General features: G+C 44.6%; 1 protein-coding gene across 8 annotated transcripts in view; it reads right to left on the bottom strand.

Annotated features, from left to right (window-relative positions):
- Positions 1 to 20,839, bottom strand: part of ryr2a (ryanodine receptor 2a (cardiac)) — a 287,428-nt gene that overhangs the window by 144,504 nt on the left and 122,085 nt on the right. For 4 of the 8 annotated variants that reach the window (XM_075456990.1, XM_075456994.1, XM_075456991.1 and 1 more), the window contains exons 25-36: positions 16,014 to 16,161; positions 15,769 to 15,872; positions 15,307 to 15,411; positions 14,575 to 14,749; positions 12,127 to 12,335; positions 11,764 to 11,934; positions 11,128 to 11,273; positions 10,603 to 10,717; positions 10,017 to 10,177; positions 7,381 to 7,540; positions 6,520 to 6,606; positions 3,832 to 3,963 (exon numbers count right to left, since the gene is read on the bottom strand). In XM_075456990.1, coding sequence (XP_075313105.1) covers positions 3,832 to 3,963; positions 6,520 to 6,606; positions 7,381 to 7,540; positions 10,017 to 10,177; positions 10,603 to 10,717; positions 11,128 to 11,273; positions 11,764 to 11,934; positions 12,127 to 12,335; positions 14,575 to 14,749; positions 15,307 to 15,411; positions 15,769 to 15,872; positions 16,014 to 16,161 — 1,713 coding nt within the window. The remainder of the gene's footprint in view (positions 1 to 3,831; positions 3,964 to 6,519; positions 6,607 to 7,380; positions 7,541 to 10,016; positions 10,178 to 10,602; positions 10,718 to 11,127; positions 11,274 to 11,763; positions 11,935 to 12,126; positions 12,336 to 14,574; positions 14,750 to 15,306; positions 15,412 to 15,768; positions 15,873 to 16,013; positions 16,162 to 20,839) is intronic. The other 4 variants (XM_075456992.1, XM_075456996.1, XM_075456995.1 and 1 more) reach the window with 2 other exon arrangements.

The raw sequence follows: 20,839 nt of genomic DNA, 5'->3' as shown, positions 1-20,839 counted from the left end.
AAGCGCTGTTTCAGGTTATCTCCCGAGTCGGGATCCCGAAAGAGATCCTGACTGATCAAGGCACCCAGTTTATGTCACGAACATGGATTATTGGGCATCAAGTCGATTCGGACCAGCGTGTACCACCCGCAAACGGACGGCTTCGTCGAGCGCCTGAATAAGACTTTGAAGTCCATGATCCGTAAGTTTGTGCACGATGATAAACCAAATTGGGATAAGTGGCTAGATCCTCTGCTGTTTGCAGTGCGCGAGGTTCCCCAGGCCTCCACGGGATTTTCTCCCTTTGAACTGCTGTTTGGCAGGAAACCACGGGGGGTTTTGGACCTGGTAAAAGAAAGCTGGGAGGAAGGTCCGAGCCCCAGTAAAAATGAAGTGCAGTACGTCCTGGACCTGAGAGCAAAACTCCACACACTGGGTCAGTTATCACGCAAGAATTTGCTCCGGGCCCAGGAACGTCAACAGCGGCTGTACAACAGAGGATCGAGGCTGAGACAATTTTCACCGGGAGATAAAGCACTTGTATTACTCCCATCTTCCAGCTCAAAATTACTCGCCAAGTGGCAAGGGCCCTTCGTGGTCACACGGCGAGTGGGTGACGTTGACTATGAGCTTGTGCGATCTGACAGGGGAGGTGCGACTCAGATTTACCACCTCAACCTCCTTAAAGCATGGAGGGAGGCAGAGTCTGTTTCTCTGGTGACGACAATTGCAGAGAGAGATGAGTTGGGGCCTGAGGTGCCAAAATCGACCAATCCCGCCTCGCTCCTTTGTGAAAACCACCTCTCTCCGTCACAGAAAACAGATGTAGCCAAGTTGCAGCAGCGGTTCGCGGATGTGTTCTCCCCCCTGCCCGGACGCACAAGCCTTATTCAACACCATGTTGAGACTCACCCGGGCGTGACGGTGCGTTCACGGCCCTATCGGTTACCTGAACACAAGAGAAAAATGGTTCAGGCGGAATTGAAAGCTATGTTGGAAATGGGGGTAATAGAAGAGTCCAACAGTGCCTGGTGTAGTCCCATCCTTCTTGTATCCAAGAAGGATGGGTCTATTCGGTTCTGTGTGGACTATCGCAAAGTGAATGATGTTTCACGGTTTGACGCCTATCCCATGCCCCGGGTCGACGAGCTCCTGGATCGCCTTGGCACAGCTCGGTTTTTTACGACACTGGATTTGACCAAGGGGTACTGGCAGATTCCTTTATCTCCAGAGTCCAGGGAAAAATCGGCCTTCTCCACTCCGTACGGATTGTACCAATTTGTTACACTTCCGTTCGGGTTGTTCGGGGCCCCAGCCACATTCCAACGCCTCATGGACCGGGTGCTGCGGCCGCATGCTGCATATGCTGCCGCCTACCTGGATGATGTTATCATCCACAGCAACAGCTGGGCGGGGCATGTGCAGCAGGTGGCTGCGGTGCTCGAGTCACTGAGGCAGGAGGGGCTCACGGCCAACCCGAAGAAGTGTGCAGTTGGACGGAGGGAGGTACAGTATCTGGGGTACCACTTGGGCGGCGGGCAGGTGCGTCCTCAGGTCGACAAGACAGCAGCAATTGCAGCCTGCCCGAGGCCCAAGACGAAAAAGGAGGTGAGGCGGTTTTTGGGGCTGGCTGGTTACTACCGGCGGTTTATCCCCAACTTCGCCGAGCTGACCAGCCCCTTGACCGACCTCACCCGAAAGGGTGCCTCAGATCCGGTCCAGTGGACGGATCTGTGCCAGGTGTCGCTTGAGAGGGTAAAACAGACCCTCTGTGGGGAGCCTCTTCTTCACACTCCTAACTTCTCTCTCCCGTTTACTCTGCAGACTGATGCATCGAACAGAGGGCTGGGGGCCGTGCTGTCCCAGCAGGTGCGGGGCATCGACCGCCCGGTACTCTACATCAGCCGGAAACTGTCCGAGAGGGAGGCCAGGTACAGCACGGTGGAGAAGGAGTGCCTGGCCATCCGGTGGGCGGTCGATGCTCTGCGGTACTACCTGTTGGGGCGGCCATTCACCCTCTGTTCGGACCATGCTCCCCTCCAGTGGCTCCACCGCATGAAGGACACGACTTCCTTTCCCGCTCCCACGAGGGGGGGGGGGGGAGTAGGTTAGGCCGGACGGCTCCCCGGCCTAAGTCGGGCGGTGGAGGTATGTGGAGGGGGGCGTGGTGCATCAGGTGCAGAGGAGAGATGGGAAGGGCTCAGAGGACAGGGGGAGGGGAGATGATGGGCACATCTGCACATCATCAGCTAATCATTCTCCCCTTTATCAGTAGCGTGCTGGTCCGGGCGGGGAAGAGAAGAGCCAGGAGATGACCTGGCAGAGAGAGAACAGGAGCAAGGAGAGCAAGGAGAGCGTGGAGAAGCTGAGACCGTCCACTGAGTTCATCCTTGTGAGCCTTTCGAGTTAAGAAATAAAAGGTTAACTCGAACCCAGTGGTCTGTGCATCTGTTGGGAACCCACGGTGGCACAAGCTTGCCACAATGACTTTCTTTTAAGTGACAGTATTATATTCTCTGTGATTCTGATCTGATTTCTTTTTTTGATAAACAGTCTTTTTTTTTTTGCAGCTCGTCCCGATTGCTGGAAAAGCGATGGGGTCTGGGGAAGAGATTACCAGAGCTCCCTCCCCCTCCTCAAGCCCTTCTGGGCAACACCAACGCAATCCCAAGCCACATGAGAGATAATTCATCCAGCAAATCTTGGGTCTACTCTGATGCCTCTGCCTACTATGACATGTCTTAAACACCTCTCAGAAGTCCAGAAATAAGGGGAAAATGCTCTTACCACCTCAACTGGTTTGGTTTGATTCAGAGGTGCAACAACGTTGGAACTCACTCATCTCATTCTAGAATACAACGTTGTTGCTGCTTCAATCCATCCATTTTCTGCTGCTTATCCTGAATCTGGTTTTGACAACTTTACCATGTCTCTGGCATATTGCCTGGTCTTTGTGGGGCTCTTCTGGTTGCTCGGTTTAACAATGTCTGATACTTAATCTTTATAGTCTTTCTGACCCGTGTACACTTTCTACCATCCCAGCAGAAGTAGCTGCAGCACCAAAACGTGTTGAATTTTGAGGCACTCTGATACATTTGTCTTGAGCAATTTTTTATTGATGTTTTTTTTATTTTTTTCTTAAAACATATCTTATTTTTAGAAATATATCAAATAAATATTAAAAAAAAAAATACACAACCTGTGTTCTTTCAAATACAATATTCAGTGTCAGGTTCAGATCGGGCAAATTGGTTTTTCTCTAGGGCAACCTTTCAAGTTTCACTGCTGTTGCCCACATGAGTGTTTAAGTCCTGTAGCCAAACAATGGAGTCCTCAGGGAATGCATCTCCCTTCACTAAGAGACAGCAAGATGCCTGGGTACTCCAAACTGTTGTTGGGCACATAAACGCAAACAACAGTCAGATCCCTTTCCTTGACCCAAAGTCAGCAGGAACCCACCCTTTTCAGAACCATGGACATCTCCAACAACAAGTGGTCAGAAAGGGGCCACAAGCCAGCCTTGCTTGCCACCTCTCACCCTGGGCAACTCCAATGAATAATAGAGTCCAGCCCTTCTCCTGCAGATTGGTTCCACCACTGATCCATGGGTCTCGGTGAGCCTACCTACATCTAGCCAATATCTCAACCTCCAAAACGAGCTTAAGCTCCTTCACTACCAATAGAGTGATGCTTTATGTCCCTATCATCAGTTTCAGCATGAGACACACAATGTCAATCCTCTCTATGTGGGATTTAGCATTTCATCATCTTTTGTACTATTGTGTTTACATGCATAGTATAATAATTCTATATAAGTCAATATTATACACTACAACAAACAGAATATGCTACCTTGAGAAAATCGTTGGGAAGACGACTCCATAACACAGGAGTGAGAAACTGGACATGAAGCCGTGGAGGACACTGGGGAAGTAGGTTCTTTCTCTCACTCTTAAACAGACCAGCTGAAAGAGGCATCGCATTCTACAAAGTCAGAGACAAAGTTTCACAGTCTTACAACATGACGAGACAGGAGAGGACAGATCAGAGAGCACACTGTGAAATATTGTAAATCAGATTAGGGTTAGGGTGCTTTTTCTTTTCCAGTGGTCATGACATAGGTTTAATACTTTAAGCATCTGTTGAGTTTACAATATTCTGCATGGCACAAAAACACCCCTCTTTTGTGTGCCCCCTTCGAGGGCATACCTTCTGATTAGTTTTGATTACACCCTCTCTCTGTCTGCCATTAAACTGCATGGATATCTCATGCACATGTATTGGAATTAGAAGAGACCTTTTTTTAAGTGGATTTCCCTAACCACAGCTAGAAAATGAATCTCTTATAGTATACTGAGACAATCATAAGTTCAACATTTAGCAGCAGGAATGGTAAAAGAAATGATTGTGTTTCAGCAGAGGTGCAGAAGTACAGTCTCTACTGGGCTTTTTTCATCAGCTCAGAGGTGTTCACGCTCCAGGATCGGCTCTCTTCGATGTGGACTCCCAGGAAGCCGAAGTCTGCCACCACACGGTCCCGCTGATGATTAATGGTGGGATATGTGTTTTCTTTCTCCTGTAGTCTATGATGAGTTATTTGGTCTTTGAGGTATTGAGGAGCAGGTTGTTGGCCCTGCACCATGTTGACAGCCGTTCCACGCTTTCTCTGAACGTCGGTCTCTGGTTTAGGGCCATGGATGTGTGGTGGCCCACTCTTTTTTTAATATACAATATGTTACAGTTACACTTTATACAGCACCCCTTTTACAGTGAAGACAATAAATGCTATTTCCTTGTATGACATGTGCACGCCGTGAATTAGAAAGCGCCGATATTATTACATCCACATTGCTTCGTTATCTCAAGCCCTGCAAAAAACTCCCCAAGCTTTAATGTATATTACTTCTTGGTCTGACCACTCCCGAAATAAGCCCAATTTAAAAAAACAAACAAAAAAAAAAAAACAAAGAACCCCAAATAAAACGTTCAATACCAAAACATGACAAAATGAAGGCGTGAGAATACATTTCACCCCTCAAATCACCACCTGTTACTACCAAAATGCTGCAGTTTAAAGTAGGCGCTGTTCACAGATGATAACACACTTCAAACCAAATTTTGCACAACTACTTTCTGTTTCTGAGCTTAGTTATAAATACCAAGTGTGTAATTTTTTAATTTTTTTTTTCTCCCTTTCCTTCTCTTCCCTTCTTCTTCCCCTCCTTCTTCTCTTTCTCTCTTTCTTTTCCTTTCTCCCTTTCCTTAGTGGTGGCCCACTCTAACCCTCTGTCTGCGATCAGAGAGGAAGCTATTAATCCACATGTAGGTGTTTTGTGGAAACCCCACGTTCCCCAATTTTGTCCACGAGCTTGTGAGGGAGGATGGTGTTGAAAGTAGAGCTATAATCCACAAAAAGCCTCCGGACATCGTTCCCCTACTGCTCCAGGTGTGACAGTGCAGTATGGAGTGATGTGGCTATGGCATCCTCTGTGGATCGGTTCGCTCTGTAATCAAACTGGTGGAGGTCAAAGCTGTGGGGCAGGGTTGCTGTGATGTGATGACAGACCAGTTTTTAAAAGCACTTCATCACCACGGGAGTGAGTGCCACTGGTCGGTAGTCGTTGTGGCTAGAGATGTGGGGTTTCTTGGGCAGGGGGACTATAGTTGAGGATTTCAGGCAGGGTGGACTGTGCCAGGGATTGGTTGAAGATCTTTGTGAGGACTCCAGCCAGCTGGTCTGCACATGTCCCTGGACGCCATCAGGACCAGCCGCCTACCTCGGGTTGACGGCCTCTGCAGCGTGCGCCTCACCTTATGCTCTTCAATTGTGAGGTTTACCTTGCTGTGTGCCATGTGGTGTAGAGTCGTCGTCTTTGGTTCTGTGACCTCGAAGTGGGCAAAGAAGATGTTCTCTGCTCTTACGGGAGTCTACTGTTCTGTCATGGCGCTCTGTAATGTAGCCTGCTTGCTCAATGGTAGAGTCTGTAATGGATAAATGAAGCCAGGTCTCCGTGATAAGCAGAATGTACGCATCCTTCACAGTGTTATTAGCTGAAGTCTGTAGCCTCAATTCATCCATTTTGTTTGCAAGGGATCTGGCATTTGTGAGAAATAGGCTGAGAAGCGGCGGTTTGAGTGCCTGCCTCCGTAGCCTGGTTAGCACACCAGCCCTGCAGCCTCGCTTTTGCCTGCTTTCTCTACGCCACCTGCGCCTCCTTGTGAATCTTGTGAGTGCGGAGGAACTCGCTTGCTACGCACCATTTGTGACAAAGTCATCGCTGTAGGTGTTAGCCGGCTGTAGGTGTTTTTCGCCCGACAAAACGTACTCAAAACAAAATGTACTCAAAACAAGAAACATCACGTACAAAAACAGCCAAACATGGCACCGACTAGGAAGACACTGAGCCACTGCAACTGTGTGCGCCGTCATCTTGGAATCCAAGCACAGAGCAATTAACATTTCTGCTGTTATTCTATATTTATGATAAAGGTTGGATGTGTGTGTGTGCATGTGTATATGTGAATGTAACCCTTTCTCACCTTAATACGTCCAAGTTCAAACTGGAAGACATTTGGACTAGTGGCCTTGGCAAAGACAGCAGGAAAAAGCTTTGTGCTTGGCTCCACCTGAGGAGAGCATGCTTGGTAAGTTATTAAAATCCTACGAATAATTCATTAATTTCTTTTTTAATTTCTTTTGTTTTACCGGTTACAGTGTATAAACCTATACATATATATATATGTATATATATATATATATGTTAGGGATGCACCGATACCAGTATCGGTACCAATACCATGTGCGTGTACTCAGTATTTATTAAAGTGTTCCAATACTACAGAACCGATACCAGCGTGACAGGAGCTTAATTTTCCTGCAATGTGTTTGTGAAAGTTAAAATGTTAAAACAATATGTTGCACTACGAGTAGTTTTATATTACTAAAATGCACAAAGTGCAGTTATATTTGAGTTGAATATGTCTAAAGAAAATAAAACGTGTTTAATTGTAAGAACTGTAATGGCCTTGATTAGTACTGATATCGGTACTCGGTATCGACAAGTACTAAAGGGTAAGTACTTGTACTCGGTTTAAAAAAATGTGGTATCGTGCATCCCTAATATGTATGTATGTATATATATATATATATATATATATATATATACATGAATACCTATTTATCCTGTATGATTATTGTTCTGATTTGTTATTTGTCTTTACATTTCTACATTTAAAAAAAATTGTTGTATTCATTTATCTTTGTATTTCCATTTTCCATTTCCTTCATTTATTTGTGTGTATATTTCCTCATTTAATTCTCTATTCTTTTACAGATTTATTCATTATTTAAACGATAAAGTACTGAAGAAACAAACCTGGACAAACATATCAAAAATGTACCTGATAGTAGGTGCTGAGTTCCTTGCCATTGGCTGTGAAGGTCAGCAGACCATTTGCTGTATCAACCAAACAGCCAATCTCTATGCCGTTGTTGTTTCTCCTCTGACCAGGGCTGCTGCTCTCTCCAGCCCACACCATGTAACAGTTACTGCGCTTTATACTGCAGGGCAGAAGAATGAGTTGTACATCCACACCAGGTTAGGGTAAAAAAAACAACAACACAAAGACCGATTTACAATAGTTGCTAAAATGCCCCTTCCAATTTGATGCCTTCCAAATGTATTTTTCAGTATAAATCATACAACCAACCAAGTTGAACAAAAGGTTGTTGGACGTCCTCAGACCCTCAGGCCTAAGTCTTTTATTTTTGCCAGGATCTACACCGATGGAAAGGTTTAGTCCTGGTTTGCTTTGCTATCTATATTTTCAGGAGCTGGGCTTGGACCCTTAGTTCCAGTGAAAGGAACTCTGAATGCTTCAGCATACCAAGAGATTTTGGACAATTTCATGCTCCCAACTTTGTGGAAACAGTTTGGGGATGGCCCCTTCCTGTTCCAACATGACTGCACACCAGTGCACAAAGCAAGCTCCATAAAGACATGGAGGAGCCAGTTTGGTGTGGAAGAACCTGACTGGCCTGCACAGAGTCCTGACCTCAACCCGATAGAACACCTTTGGGATGAATTAAAGCGGACACTACGGGCCAGGTCCAACATCAGTGTCTGACCTCACAAATGTGCTTCTGGAAGAATGGTCAGAAACTCCCATAAACCTTGTGGAAAGCTTGGCCAGAAGAGTTGAAGCTGTTATAGCTGCAAAGGGTGGGCCGACGTCACATTAAACCCTATAGATTAAGAATGGAATGTTACTGAAGTTCATATGTGTGTAAAGACAGATGAGCCAATACTTTTGGCAATATGGTGTATGTGTCCAAACTCCTAAAGTTCCTTGTCAGTGAGGTATAACAATAAGGTTATATCTGATTTTCAGTTCGGTTTTAGAAAAAGACACAGTACAACAACAGCAGCTCTTAAAGTTATTATTGTCTTTTTTCATTATATTAACACTAAACTACACCGTGTGTGTTCCCCTCTTCATTGACCTCTCTAAAGCATTTGATTTAGTGGACCACTAACTGCTAAAGCATAGTTTAGGTTTAGTTAGAGCAGGTCTGTCTACTGAAACTGTCTGCTGGTTTGAAAATTATTTAGCAGATAGAACACAGTGTGTACAGACTGAAGGTAATGCCTCTGAGTGTCTCAGCTGTCAGTTCTAGGATCACTTCTTTTTATCCTTTATATCAGCAATATTGAGCAAAATGTGGCCAATGCACTTTTTATCACACAAACGTGTTGGATGGTCCCCCTTGTCAATATGTAGGCTAAAATATTGGCATATTCTTGTTTACAAGGCCGTTCTTGGTCTACTCCCGTCTTGCCTCTCGAACTTCCTCCATCTGAAGAGTTCAGGGCCTTGTAACCTTCGTTCACAGAATTTTTTATTATTTTCAGTCCCAAGTGTACGAACTGAGCTGGGGAAAAAAAGGCATTCATGCACGCTGCTCCCTTTGCCTGGAACTAACTGCAAAAACAACTTGAACTCAGACATCACATGGTCCCATTGAAGGCTTTTAAAATGCTGGATGACTTGGGTTTGAATTTGATGCATCAGTAGGTTTGTACATGTGTTGATATGTCTGTCATTTTTTATCTACATGCTGCTGTCTTGAACAGGACACTCTTGGAAAAGAGATTTCTAATCTCAACGAGGCTTCTCCTGGTTAAATAGAAAATGTCTTTTTTTTTTTTTTTAAAGAGCCAGCGACTCAAAGAAACTGAATAAACTGTCAAAGAAGAAGGATTGTTTGCTGGGGACTGCTCTGGAACACTAGAGTTGATTGTGCAAAGAACAATCTCTGCTATGCTGCAACAGAAAATGGTCGAGCTCAATGTGGAAACTAGCTCTAAAGTGACAAAGCTTTAACAGAGCACCGTTTGGACATGTTTCAAGGCAGATGCTCGGTACACTAAGAAAAGATTCAGAATATGGAACTGTTGGGACAGAGAGAAGAGGAAGGTGATTAAGAGGAGATGTGATGAAAGAAGAAATAAAAGTGGTTGGAGTGAAAATACTAAGATATAAAGGTAGGAAGAGATGAAAATGGTGACTTTAGTGACCACTTACAGGAGCAACAGAAAGAAGAGGAAAAAGATGTGCTTATGTCAGCTACAAGTCTTCTACTTTCGGTTAACTTTGTTTTTCTGTCTTTCTGAGTAAACACAAAAGAACATATCTGACATAAAAATCTCACAAGTAGTTTAAAAAATACCCACCTCACATACAACCATACTACATCCTGAGAGTGCATTTATTTCCCTATGTAATGTTTGATCAGAACATTTAATAAAGGTCCTGACCTGTATTATACACTTTTACAAATTTAATCTGCCACACACTAAGCTGATTAGATAACTGCATGATTAAGATATTGTGCAGGTAAAGTGCTTGGTGAGTGTATATCACACTCTGAAGATTGAATGAAACCCTGAAGCTTTAATGACACATGCCTTCTATGACAAAATATACAACATAAAGGAAAATCTACGACAGGATATACTTTTCACCACATGACTAACCTCTCATGAACTTTTCCCTTCTCATCTCCCAGTGTAACAGTCACCGTTCTGACCTTGTGGAGCTCGAAGCCAGGATCAAACTGATGAAAGTCAGAGGTCACCCAACCTACCCACACAGCGCTGGGCTCCTGACCAGGGAAGATCCGGGCAGAGTAGTAATACTGCACAGGGATAAAAAGGGAATCACATCAATCACAGGTTTATGTATGTGGTCCTTTATCACTACTTTGTTTCTAGGATTGCAGAACACATAATCAAACAGTAGCTCAATATAGTGAATCATTGGAGTGATGTATCAATGTATCTACTTTATATGAAGAGCTCTGTTTTTAAAAATACAAATGAAACCTACAATCTTCATCATCTTTTTTTTCACATTGAGAAAATTCTCATTTTAATAATATGATTGTATTACCACTTTACAAGTACCATAAACAGAGTATATCTGAAATATCATTACACACTTTTGTTTCTTCATAATAATTGAATTGCTAGCACATGCATCTCTTCCTTTAGCTGCTCATTGGAATAGGAAGTCACTCAGAAACATGCAGCATTTTATCAGTTTGAATATGTATGGTCTTACAGTGGATGCTTGCATGATGAATTCATAGCCATCTCTGTCGTCAGAAACCACCTCTTCTGACATTTGAGTAGATGAAGCACAGCTGTTGTCTGGCTTGTTTCTCTTCAAAGTGAATCTGAGAACCGAGATGGTTAGTTTGGGTTTAAAATAAGTGGCAACAAAAATGGAAAAATTCTTGGTGTGCATTAGTCATATTATAAATGTCAGAATTCTTTAAAGTTTTAAATGGTAAATAGACTTTACATATATAGCACCTTTACACTACAGCCAATATTGACCCATTTTCACACACATTCATACAGCAAATTTTATAGGTCTTTTTTTACATGTCTATAGGATGTTAGGCTTTTTTCTCTATCACACACTTTCACATTGCATTGGGTCTTGCCCAAGGATGCTTTGAAATGTGGTGCGGAGAGGCTGGGAATCAAACTGCCCCCTGAGCTACAGCCACTGCTATAGAATTAAACAATAGTCATTCAACGTTGGTTATTCGTCATGTTTGTGGATCAGATGGAGGTTTACCGTTGTTTTAGCTTGGATGGCTTCTCCTGATTACAATCTTTGTGGTTGTTGAATTCATCTCTCTCAGGTCCACTGGAACAAGGGTGACCCTGTGATGACTTAATCAGGACTTCAAAGTCTGATACAGTTTCAAAGTCCTCCAGTTCCTGTAGAAAAAAAATTGTTGATCACAGTTAAGAGAGATTCACTGAATAGGAAACAGCTTCAGAACATTTAGAACATTTTTTGCAGAATTGTTAATTCTATGTATGCTGGCCACAGCTGGGGGGTAGATGATGTGCAAGAGGAAAAAAAAACTCTTCATAAATACGTCACATTGCTTGAGCTATTAAATTACAGCATGTATTGTTCCTCAAGATGGAAAAGTCAGATTTAAACAAAAAAAAAATACTGCATGTTTGAAGAATTTATAAAATAAAAGACAAACAAACAAAAATACATACATATAAAGACATGTATGTAAAAAAATATTGATTTCAGTTCCTTGAAACCAATGACAAACCAATTATTGATTAACAAATACATTAGAGATGTTGAGCAACAACAAAAAAAAACTTAAGACATGTCAGCAGCAGCAAACTAGGTAACTGAGTACCTTGCTACACAGCAGAAGAACTGCATTTGGGTATCTCTTACCCTCTTTGGAGAGAAGAGACTGCAATTAGGTGGGGATCTGGATTCAGCACACTCTATTGGCATGCTCAGTCTGTAGAAGATAATGTCAGAATAACTGTTCTGCGAGCCGAATGATCTCTGGGTGACTTTTAGGCATGGGCATGACTCCATTGTTCCATCTATCCTGGTCACCTGAAAAATAAATGTTGTATTTTGGAATGAACTCCCTGAGAATACCCGTAACGTAGTTTATTCAAGGATAATATTTTATATAGATAAGCTAAAATTCTCAAATGTGGATAAACCCACAAGTGCTAAAAAATCTACACCAGAGTCCAGAAAGTTAACTGAGTAGAAGCTATTATTCCAGGTGACTTTGCTCACCTTAATGTGTTGGTGGTCGGAGGGCACTGGTACAAACTGAGGCAGCCTCTTGCTAAGCCACATGGTAACATTGCGGTTCATGTTGACAGCAAATGGCTCATAGCCTTCCTGCAGCCCGCAGATGGTGAAGTACTTCAGAGTGCTGACATCTTTACCAAAATTCATCCTCCCCACCTGAGACACACCAAGACTGCATACTGGGATAAAACCTGGGGCAGACACAAGCAATCAGATATAAAATGACAAATGCTGTATATTACTTCCTGTAATTACACTAAGATCTACTCAACTAAATGTATTAAATGTTAGATTCACTAAGACAACCAAGAAGTTGAAGAGAAATCCTCTGAACACATAAAAAAACATGTGCATTTTAAGCAGTTGTTTTAATTACTTGATGCAACACTTATGAAACAATAATGGAAATCAAATAGATATTGGATATCATTTTTAAAACTAGAAGCCTTTTGGGTTGATGTGTAAACATAAGTAAGTAAGTAAACTTTCACAGATAAAGATCACAAAGTGCTTTACAATCAAATTCATAAAAATAATTATAAGAAAACCCCACTGTGGAGGGGGCGTGGTGCATCAGCTGCAGGAGAGAGGTGTGAAGAGAGTTCAGGGCATCAGACAACGCCACATTGGCACCTGAACAGGATTCAGCAAACGAAAAGATGACGGAACTGCAAAAACCTATCACCGTGCTTGCCCAGATGCTAGCGGAGGTCACGGCGATGAATCGCGAACAGACGGCTCTCAGCAGGCAGCAGCTGGCCGCACTCCAGGACCAGACAGAGCAGCAGACCCAGCTACTGCCTAATGGCAGTCAGGGTACCTCTGGCTAGCACATGGAGGGCTGTGCGGACCTCCAAAGAAATGCCTCCCCACACCATTACTGACCCACCTCCAAACCGGTCATGCTGGAGGATGCTGCAGGCAGCAGAACGTTCTCCACATGTGACAGACTCTGTCACGTCTGTCACATGTGCTCAGTGTGAACCTGCTCTCATCCGTGAAGAGCACAGGGCGCCAATGGAGAATCTGCCAATCTTGGTGTTCTCTGGTAAATTGCCCTGCACGGTGTTGGGCTGTAAGCACAAGCCCCACTTGTGGACGTCGGGCCCTCATACCACCCTCATGGAGTCTGTTCCTGACAGTTTGAGCAGAAACATGCATGTTAGTGGCAGCTGGAGGTTATTCTGCAGCTCTGGCAGCGCTCCTCCTGTTCCTCCTTGCACAAAGGAGGAGGTGGCGGTCCTGCTGCTGGGTTGCTGCCCTCCTACGGCCCCCTCCACATCTCCTGGTGTACTGGCCTGTCCCCTGGTATCTCCTCCATGCTCTGCACACTGTGCTGAGAGACACAGCAAACCTTCCTGCCACAGCTGGCATTGATGTGCCATCCTGGATGAGCTGCTCTACCTGAGCAGCTTCTGTGGGTTGCAGACACCGCCTCATGCTACCTCTGGGGGTGAGAGCACTGACAAAATGCAAAGTGACCAAAACATCAGCCAGAAAGGATGAGAACAGAGAAATGCTCTGTGGTCACCACCTGCAGAACCACTCCTTTATAGGGGTGGTCTTGCTAATTGCCTCTCATTTCCACTTGTTGTCTGTTCCATTTGCACAGCAGCAGGTGGAACTGATCCACAGTCAGTGCTGCTTCCTAACTGGACAGGTTGATGTCACAGAAGTGGGATTGACTTGGGATTGACATCGTGTTGTTTAGGTGTTCCCTTTATTTTTTTGAGCTGTGTATATTTGTTCAGTTCCTTTGAGTTGCCTGCTCTACTGCTATTGCCCCAACAGATGGCTGCAAAGTAGGTTACATTGTTCACCACAGACTTCTAAAGGATATACAACAGCCTGCTGTTAAAGGACCTAAGCTTCCTCACGAATCAGATCTGCTCTGTCCCTTCTTGTAGTCAGCCTATGTGCTGAATTTCCAGTCCAGTCCTTGAACACCCAGGTATAAGTCTCCTCCACCATCTCCCATTCTTCTCCCACAATGGAAATAGTGTTTGGCTTATTCCAGAATCATCTTGTTGGTCTCGTTCCCATTCAAGATAAGGAGGTTGTTATCGTAACAAAAAAATCGTATATTATAGAAAACCCTGCCAACACATGCCACAAAGTGGTCGACCAGTTTCCTGTATTAGTCCCTTGTGCATCCCTGATATACCCGAAACTGCACATCCGTTTATTTCTAGAGATGACTCTGAAGACTCAGAGGTGTACTGGAAGTTTGAGGTGTATAAAGTGAAGAGAAACCTAGCCCCTGTGGTCCTCCTATGCTTCCGACCAAGGTGTACCAAAATAATATTGTATAAAGGCACATTGTCTCTTTTTAAATAAATAAAATTTCATATTCAATAGTATTAGATGCTTCTGTATGTAAGTGGTCTAAGTGTTATCCACTTTGTGTGTTATCCAGGAGACAGCACTAACCTTCACCTGTGTCAAAATCTTTGAAGGCCAGTTCAGATCCAGAATCATCCAGCAGCACTTCTCCATTGAGTGTGAACATCATGGTGTGCTCGTTTAGATCCACCATGCAGCCCACCACATCCCCTGTCTGCCAGGCACGCCCAAAGTGCTCATTGCCCTGGTTCCACCGCTGTACCTGGTACATGCACAAGTAAACAAGTATTATTATTCTACAAAAATGAATGTGTCTCTTCAGGATAATTAGTGATGTAAAGAAAATGCTGGTTAGGATTAATTTTCCCCACTGTAAAATATTCATATTCGTGAGGATAATGATTATCTCTCTTTCTTGAATAATATGGTGGCAACTTCTGTAGGATGGCACATTTTTGTTGGTCATGCCATCAGCAATGTCAACTAAATTATTAAATAAATGATCAAGTAAACTGCTGAGACTCCAAAAGACCCTCAGATACTCTTTTGCCACACTCTAACAGGTCAGAGCTCATTTGATGGCATGAGGAAGACCACCTTAATAACAGACAGGGGGTCACATTGTTATGGTTGATCGGTGTAGAAGTGTCAACCATTTATCATGTGTTTTAATCGGCAGATGACTGATGGAAAACTAGGGAGGCAGAGCTATTCAACTTTGCTTTGCTTTGTATTGAATCAAATAAAATCTTATATTTGATTTTTTTATATATCATTGACCAATTAGATAAATAGATAAATAAATGACGTTCCGGCCACCTTGAAGCCGTCAAAGACAAAGGCCTGATCATCAGATCCCAGCTCACGGTCTGGCAGACATCCTGGCCTTGCCCAACCCACCCTCATCTCTCCTGCTGTTAATACCTGGAAGACATGTGGCAACAGTTTACAAACTTGAACAGTTAAAGCTTAGAGTGATAAGCTACATCCAAAGCAGACTAAAATTCCTAAAGTAAATTTACATCTACTGCTTGGTGTGTATAAATCAAATTAAGTCAAAACATGCATGCACAACAGCGAGCACACTGGATTTATTAAGTAACATGGATGAGTATTTGGGAATAACTTTTATGTAGAGTTTTATATACTTTCTTTACTGCTCTCTTTAATTCATTGCAATTATACCATCAAAGTAAAGATTCATTTTAAGGATGAACATTAATTAGCTACTAGTGGGATTTTTGTTTCTCTATTAATTAGTATCATCTGGTTGTTTATTACCTCCAGCTCAAAGTACCACTTCCCAGCTTTAACAGAGTAGGTTTTCTCTGCTCTGAAAATGCGGAATCTCTCAGCAGACATATTGCTTATATCACATTGAGCTGCTGGATGGAAACAGGGAGGCAGAGATGAGAAAGGCAACAACCTGATGTGTAATCTCATGACGACATTATCATGGTGCATTCCAAAATATAATCAACTTTCAATATTCAGTTATAACAACAACAATAAGATTATGATCACACCATGGTCCTGGTCAGGAGCTTCCAGGTTATATCCATATCCCAGGAGTGTCCTGACAGCCTCTCTCAGACTATCCTTGTTGGACTTCTTGGTTCTCTCATCCAGCAGGGTGTAGGGAACCAGGCGAGGGTTTCTACGGTTCTTCACATCCTGAAAAGAGACAACAAAAACAAGAAAGATAAAAAAAAAAAAATCTACTATAATAATCTAATGCTGTGGAGAATGTGAAATACTACTTCCGTCAGTCCCTCAGATGTCAAATTGAACAAGACATGTTTATCCCTAATTGCTTTGCAAAGTAGAAATCAGGGATTGACATTTTTTTCTCTGGGAACCGCATACTGTAAATAATATGATCATTAAAAGGAAAAAATAAGAATAATAAGTAGGGGTGGGCGAAAAAAATCAATTCATGTACATATCGCGATTTTTTTATGGGATGATTTTAAAAATCGATTTTTCTCCCCTGAATCCATTATATTACGTCATATCCGTGTCCAGAAAAACTTCATCAATTTATTACATTAAGTTATGTTAAAACTAGCCCACATTTGTGCTGTGTGGACATTTCATTTCAATTCATTTTGTAACTGTAAACTTTAAAAAATGCCTGTTTTTGTCTCAGTTTAAATAAATGTCGGCTGCTGGACTGACTGACACAGACTGATGTGCGTTGTTTATGGGAACGACATTCATTCTAGAAGTGTATGATTCAACTTGTTTGTTTTTTAAGGAGAAAGAAAATTGCAATTACTGATTATATCGAATCGCGATAATGGTAGAATCGCAATTATCAAGAATCGTGATACAAATCGAATCGGCACCTTAGAATCGTGATGCAATCGAATCGTGACCAAAGCATATCGTCCCACCCCTAATAATAAGTGGGGTAAAAGTGCTTTAATGCATTAATTTCGATTAATTAAATAAAGCATTTAGATACAGCAAAGAGGATGCACAGGATGTATTGAGTAAAATCAGTGCACGAGAAAGTTTGGTGAACAGTCATGGAAGATGAGACCACATTGTTCGGCTTGTTGGGTGGATGTTTTTTTTCACAAACCTAACCCCAATCGCAGCTTGGATTAGAGCATGGTTGTGTGCAAATTGTGCAACAAAAAGTTTTCTTATCACCGCAGCACTTAAAGCCTACGTTATCACCTCAATCCAAAACACGTTGCCGTGAGCACGGACATCAGAGCTAACGTAAACGCCGACAGTCCTGGTACAGGCACAATGTATGCAGTGAACAATAGACTAGATGATGGATTCAGAACTAAAATAAGTACGTTTCCATCAGAGAGATGAACAAACTCTAGGACTGGATAGTGTAGTGGTAAGATTGCCACTTTTCATGTGGGTGACCTTGCATGAAAGGTGCTACCTCACTAGGGGTCCTTAGGCAAGACCCTCTTACCCTACAAGTATATGTCGCTTTGGATAAAAGCTTCTGCCAAATACATCAACATAAACTCTCTGGCTAAATGGATTGGGGTTTCGAAAAGGTACTAGAAATAGTGCCGTCTGACCCAGCTTATGAACTGCTGTGCAGAAAGACAATTTAAAGTACAATCAAAGAGCTTTATGACACCAAAAAGCAGACTAAAGAAGATTTACTGAAGATAGTCGAATGTGTCCTCAGAGGTCATTGGACCTCTTCAGTCTTTCATCTTAAGCGTACAGAAGACAAACACCAGGCACTACGCCATAAACTGTGCGGAGAAGTTTCTTTCTGTGCCAGAGGCCTGGGAAATTGAACAAAAGCTCACCAGAATGGGAACAGACCATGGCTATTCCAGCACATGCCCTGTGTTCCTTACATTTTGCAGAAAAAACATTACTGTTTGCTTTGACAACTGTGGGCTTTGTGATGTGTTGGCAAAATATTGGCACATCAAGCATAGCCCAGCCAACACTGAGGAACTACACCAGGAGCAGACAGCAAGAAAAAGAGCCACCATCTAATCTCCTAAAAAACCAAAGGCTGTCAAGGATTTTTTTGGTAGACAGAGGCACAAACTAGCTATGTTGAGTACAGAGTGGACTAAACTGGTTAAAAAAGTGTCTTGCCGCTGCAAACATCAAAACACATGTAAGAAAAAAACGCGCTGCAAGCTTCAAAACACAACGTAAGTTCGCCAGGCCACTAGGCGGTCTCGACCTATGGGATAGGGGATCGACTATGGGAGATCTACCATATTAATGAAAGAGAAGAAAGTCAAAAGGTACATTGTCATTTATCTATTGTCTTTTTTAAACACTTGGCCGTAATCTTTTACCTTATTATAGAAGAGCAGCAGAGTTATGTCGCTATAATAAGGTAAAAGATTACGGCCAAGTGTTTAAAAAAGACATAAATGACAATTTTTGATGGCTTCCCTCACCACTGGTGTCCACCAGCGGGTTCGGGAGTTGCCGCCACGACAGGCACCGACCACCTTACGGCCACAGCTCCGGTCAGCCGCCTTAACAATGGAGGCACAGAACATGGCCTATTCGGGCTCAATGTCCCCCCACCTCCCCCGGGACATGGCTGAAGCTCTGCCGGAGGTGGGAGTTGAAACTCCTCCTTACAGGGGATTCCGCCAGCCGTTCCCAACAGACCCTCACAATACGTTTGGGCCTGCCAGGTCTGACCGGCTTCCTCAAGCTGAAGAAGGAGTCCTATCGGGCCTTTTTGGCCAGTGGGACTCTGGAAGCAGCTGATGGGTACCGACAGGCCAAACGGAACGCGGCCTCGGCGGTTGCAAAAACTCGGGCTTGGGAGGAGTTCGGGGAGGCCATGGAGAACGACTTCCGGACGGCCTCGAAGAGTTTCTGGTCCACCATCCGGCGGCTCAGGGGGGGGGAGCGGTGCACCGTCAACACCGTGTATGGTGAGGGCGGGGCTCTGCTGACCTCAACTAGGGACGTCGTGAGTCGGTGGGGGGAATACTTCGAGGGCCTCCTCAATCCTGCCGACACGCCTTCCGATGAGGAAGCAGAGTTGGGGAGCTCGGACGTGGGGTCTCCCATTTCTGGGGCTGAGTTTGCTGAGGTGGTTAAAAAACTCCTCGGTGGCAAGGCCCCGGGGGTGGATGAGGTCTTCCCTGAGTTCCTCAAGGCTGTGGATGTTGTAGGGCTGTCTTGGTTGACACGCCTCTGCAGCATCGCGTGGACATCGGGGGCAGTGCCTCTGGACTGGGAGATCGGGGTGGTGGTCCCCCTCTTTAAAAAGGGGGACCGGAGGTGTGTTCCAACTATAGGGGGATCACACTCCTCAGCCTCCCTGGCAAGGTCTATTCGGGGGTACTGGAGAGGAGGATCCGCCAGAGAGTCGAATCTCGGATTCAGGAGGTGCAGTGTGGTTTTCGTCCTGGCCGTGGAACAGTGGACCAGCTCTATACCCTCGGCAGGATCCTGGAGGGTGCATGGGAGTTCGCCCAACCGGTCTACATGTGTTTTGTGGACTTGGAGAAGGCGTTCGACCGTGTCCCTCGGGGACTCTTGTGGGGGGTGCTCCGGGAGTATGGAGTGCCGGACCCCTTGATATGGGCTGTTTGGTCTCTATATGACCGGTGTCAGAGTTTGGTCCGCATTGCCGGCAGTAAGATGCGGTTCTGTTGGCGTCGTCGGGCCGTGACCTTCAGCTCTCACTGGAGCGGTTCGCAGCCGAGTGTGAAGCGGCTGGGATGAGAATCAGCACCTCCAAATCTGAGACCATGGTCCTCAGCCGGAAAAGGGTGGAATGCTCTCTCCGGGTCGGGAATGAGATCCTTCCCCAAGTGGAGGAGTTCAAGTATCTCGGGGTCTTGTTCACGAGTGAGGGACGAATGGAACAGGAGATTGACAGACGGATCGGTGCGGCGTCTGCAGTGATGCGGGCTCTGCACCGGCCCGTCGTGGTGAAGAAGGAGCTGAGCCAGAAGGCGAAGCTCTCGATTTACCGGTCAATCTATGTTCCTACCCTCACCTATGGTCACGAGCTGTGGGTAGTGACCGAAAGAACGAGATCGCGAATACAAGCGGCCGAAATGAGTTTCCTCCGCAGGGTGTCTGGGCTCTCCCTTAGAGATAGGGTGAGAAGCTCGGTCATCCGGGAGGGGCTCGGAGTAGAACCGCTGCTCCTCCGCATCCAGAGGAGTCAGATGAGGTGGCTCGGGCATCTGGTTAGGATGCCTCCTGGACGCATCCCTGGTGAGGTGTTCCGGACCCGTCCCACTGGGAGGAGGCCCCGGGGAAGACCCAGGACACGTTGGAGAGACTATGTTTCTCGGCTGGCCTGGGAACGCCTCGGGGTCCCCCCAGAAGAGCTGGAGGAAGTGGCCGGGGACAGGGACGTCTGGGCTTCTCTGCTCAAGCTGCTGCCCCCGTGACCCGATCCCCAGACAAGGGGCTGATAATGGATGGATGGATGGAAGGGTTCATTTTTTCCCCACTGAAAAATATTCCTATTCATGAGGATAATGATTCTCTCTCTTTCTTGAATAATATGGTGGCAATTTCTGTTGGATGGTACATTTTTGTAGGTCATGCCATCAGCAATGTCAACTAAATTATTAAATAAATCATCAAGCCAACTGCTGAGACTCCAAGAGACCCTCAAATGGTCTTTGGCCACACTCTAACAGGTCAGAGCTCATTTGATGGCATGAGGAAGACCACCTTGTGTTTTCCCCGTGTATGCGTAGGTTCTCTCCGGGTTCCTCCCACTACCCAAAAACATGCATGTCAGGTTAATTGGTGTCTCTAAATTGTCCCTAGGAGTGAGTGTGAGCATAGATGGTCATTTGTCTGGTTTGTCTCTGTGTGACGCCGTGACAGACTGGCGACCTGCCCAGGGGGTAAC

The sequence above is a fragment of the Odontesthes bonariensis genome, chromosome 23 (assembly GCF_027942865.1).
Source record: "Odontesthes bonariensis isolate fOdoBon6 chromosome 23, fOdoBon6.hap1, whole genome shotgun sequence".
NCBI lineage: Eukaryota > Metazoa > Chordata > Actinopteri > Atheriniformes > Atherinopsidae > Odontesthes > Odontesthes bonariensis.
This window is presented reverse-complemented; position numbering and strand designations above follow the sequence as displayed.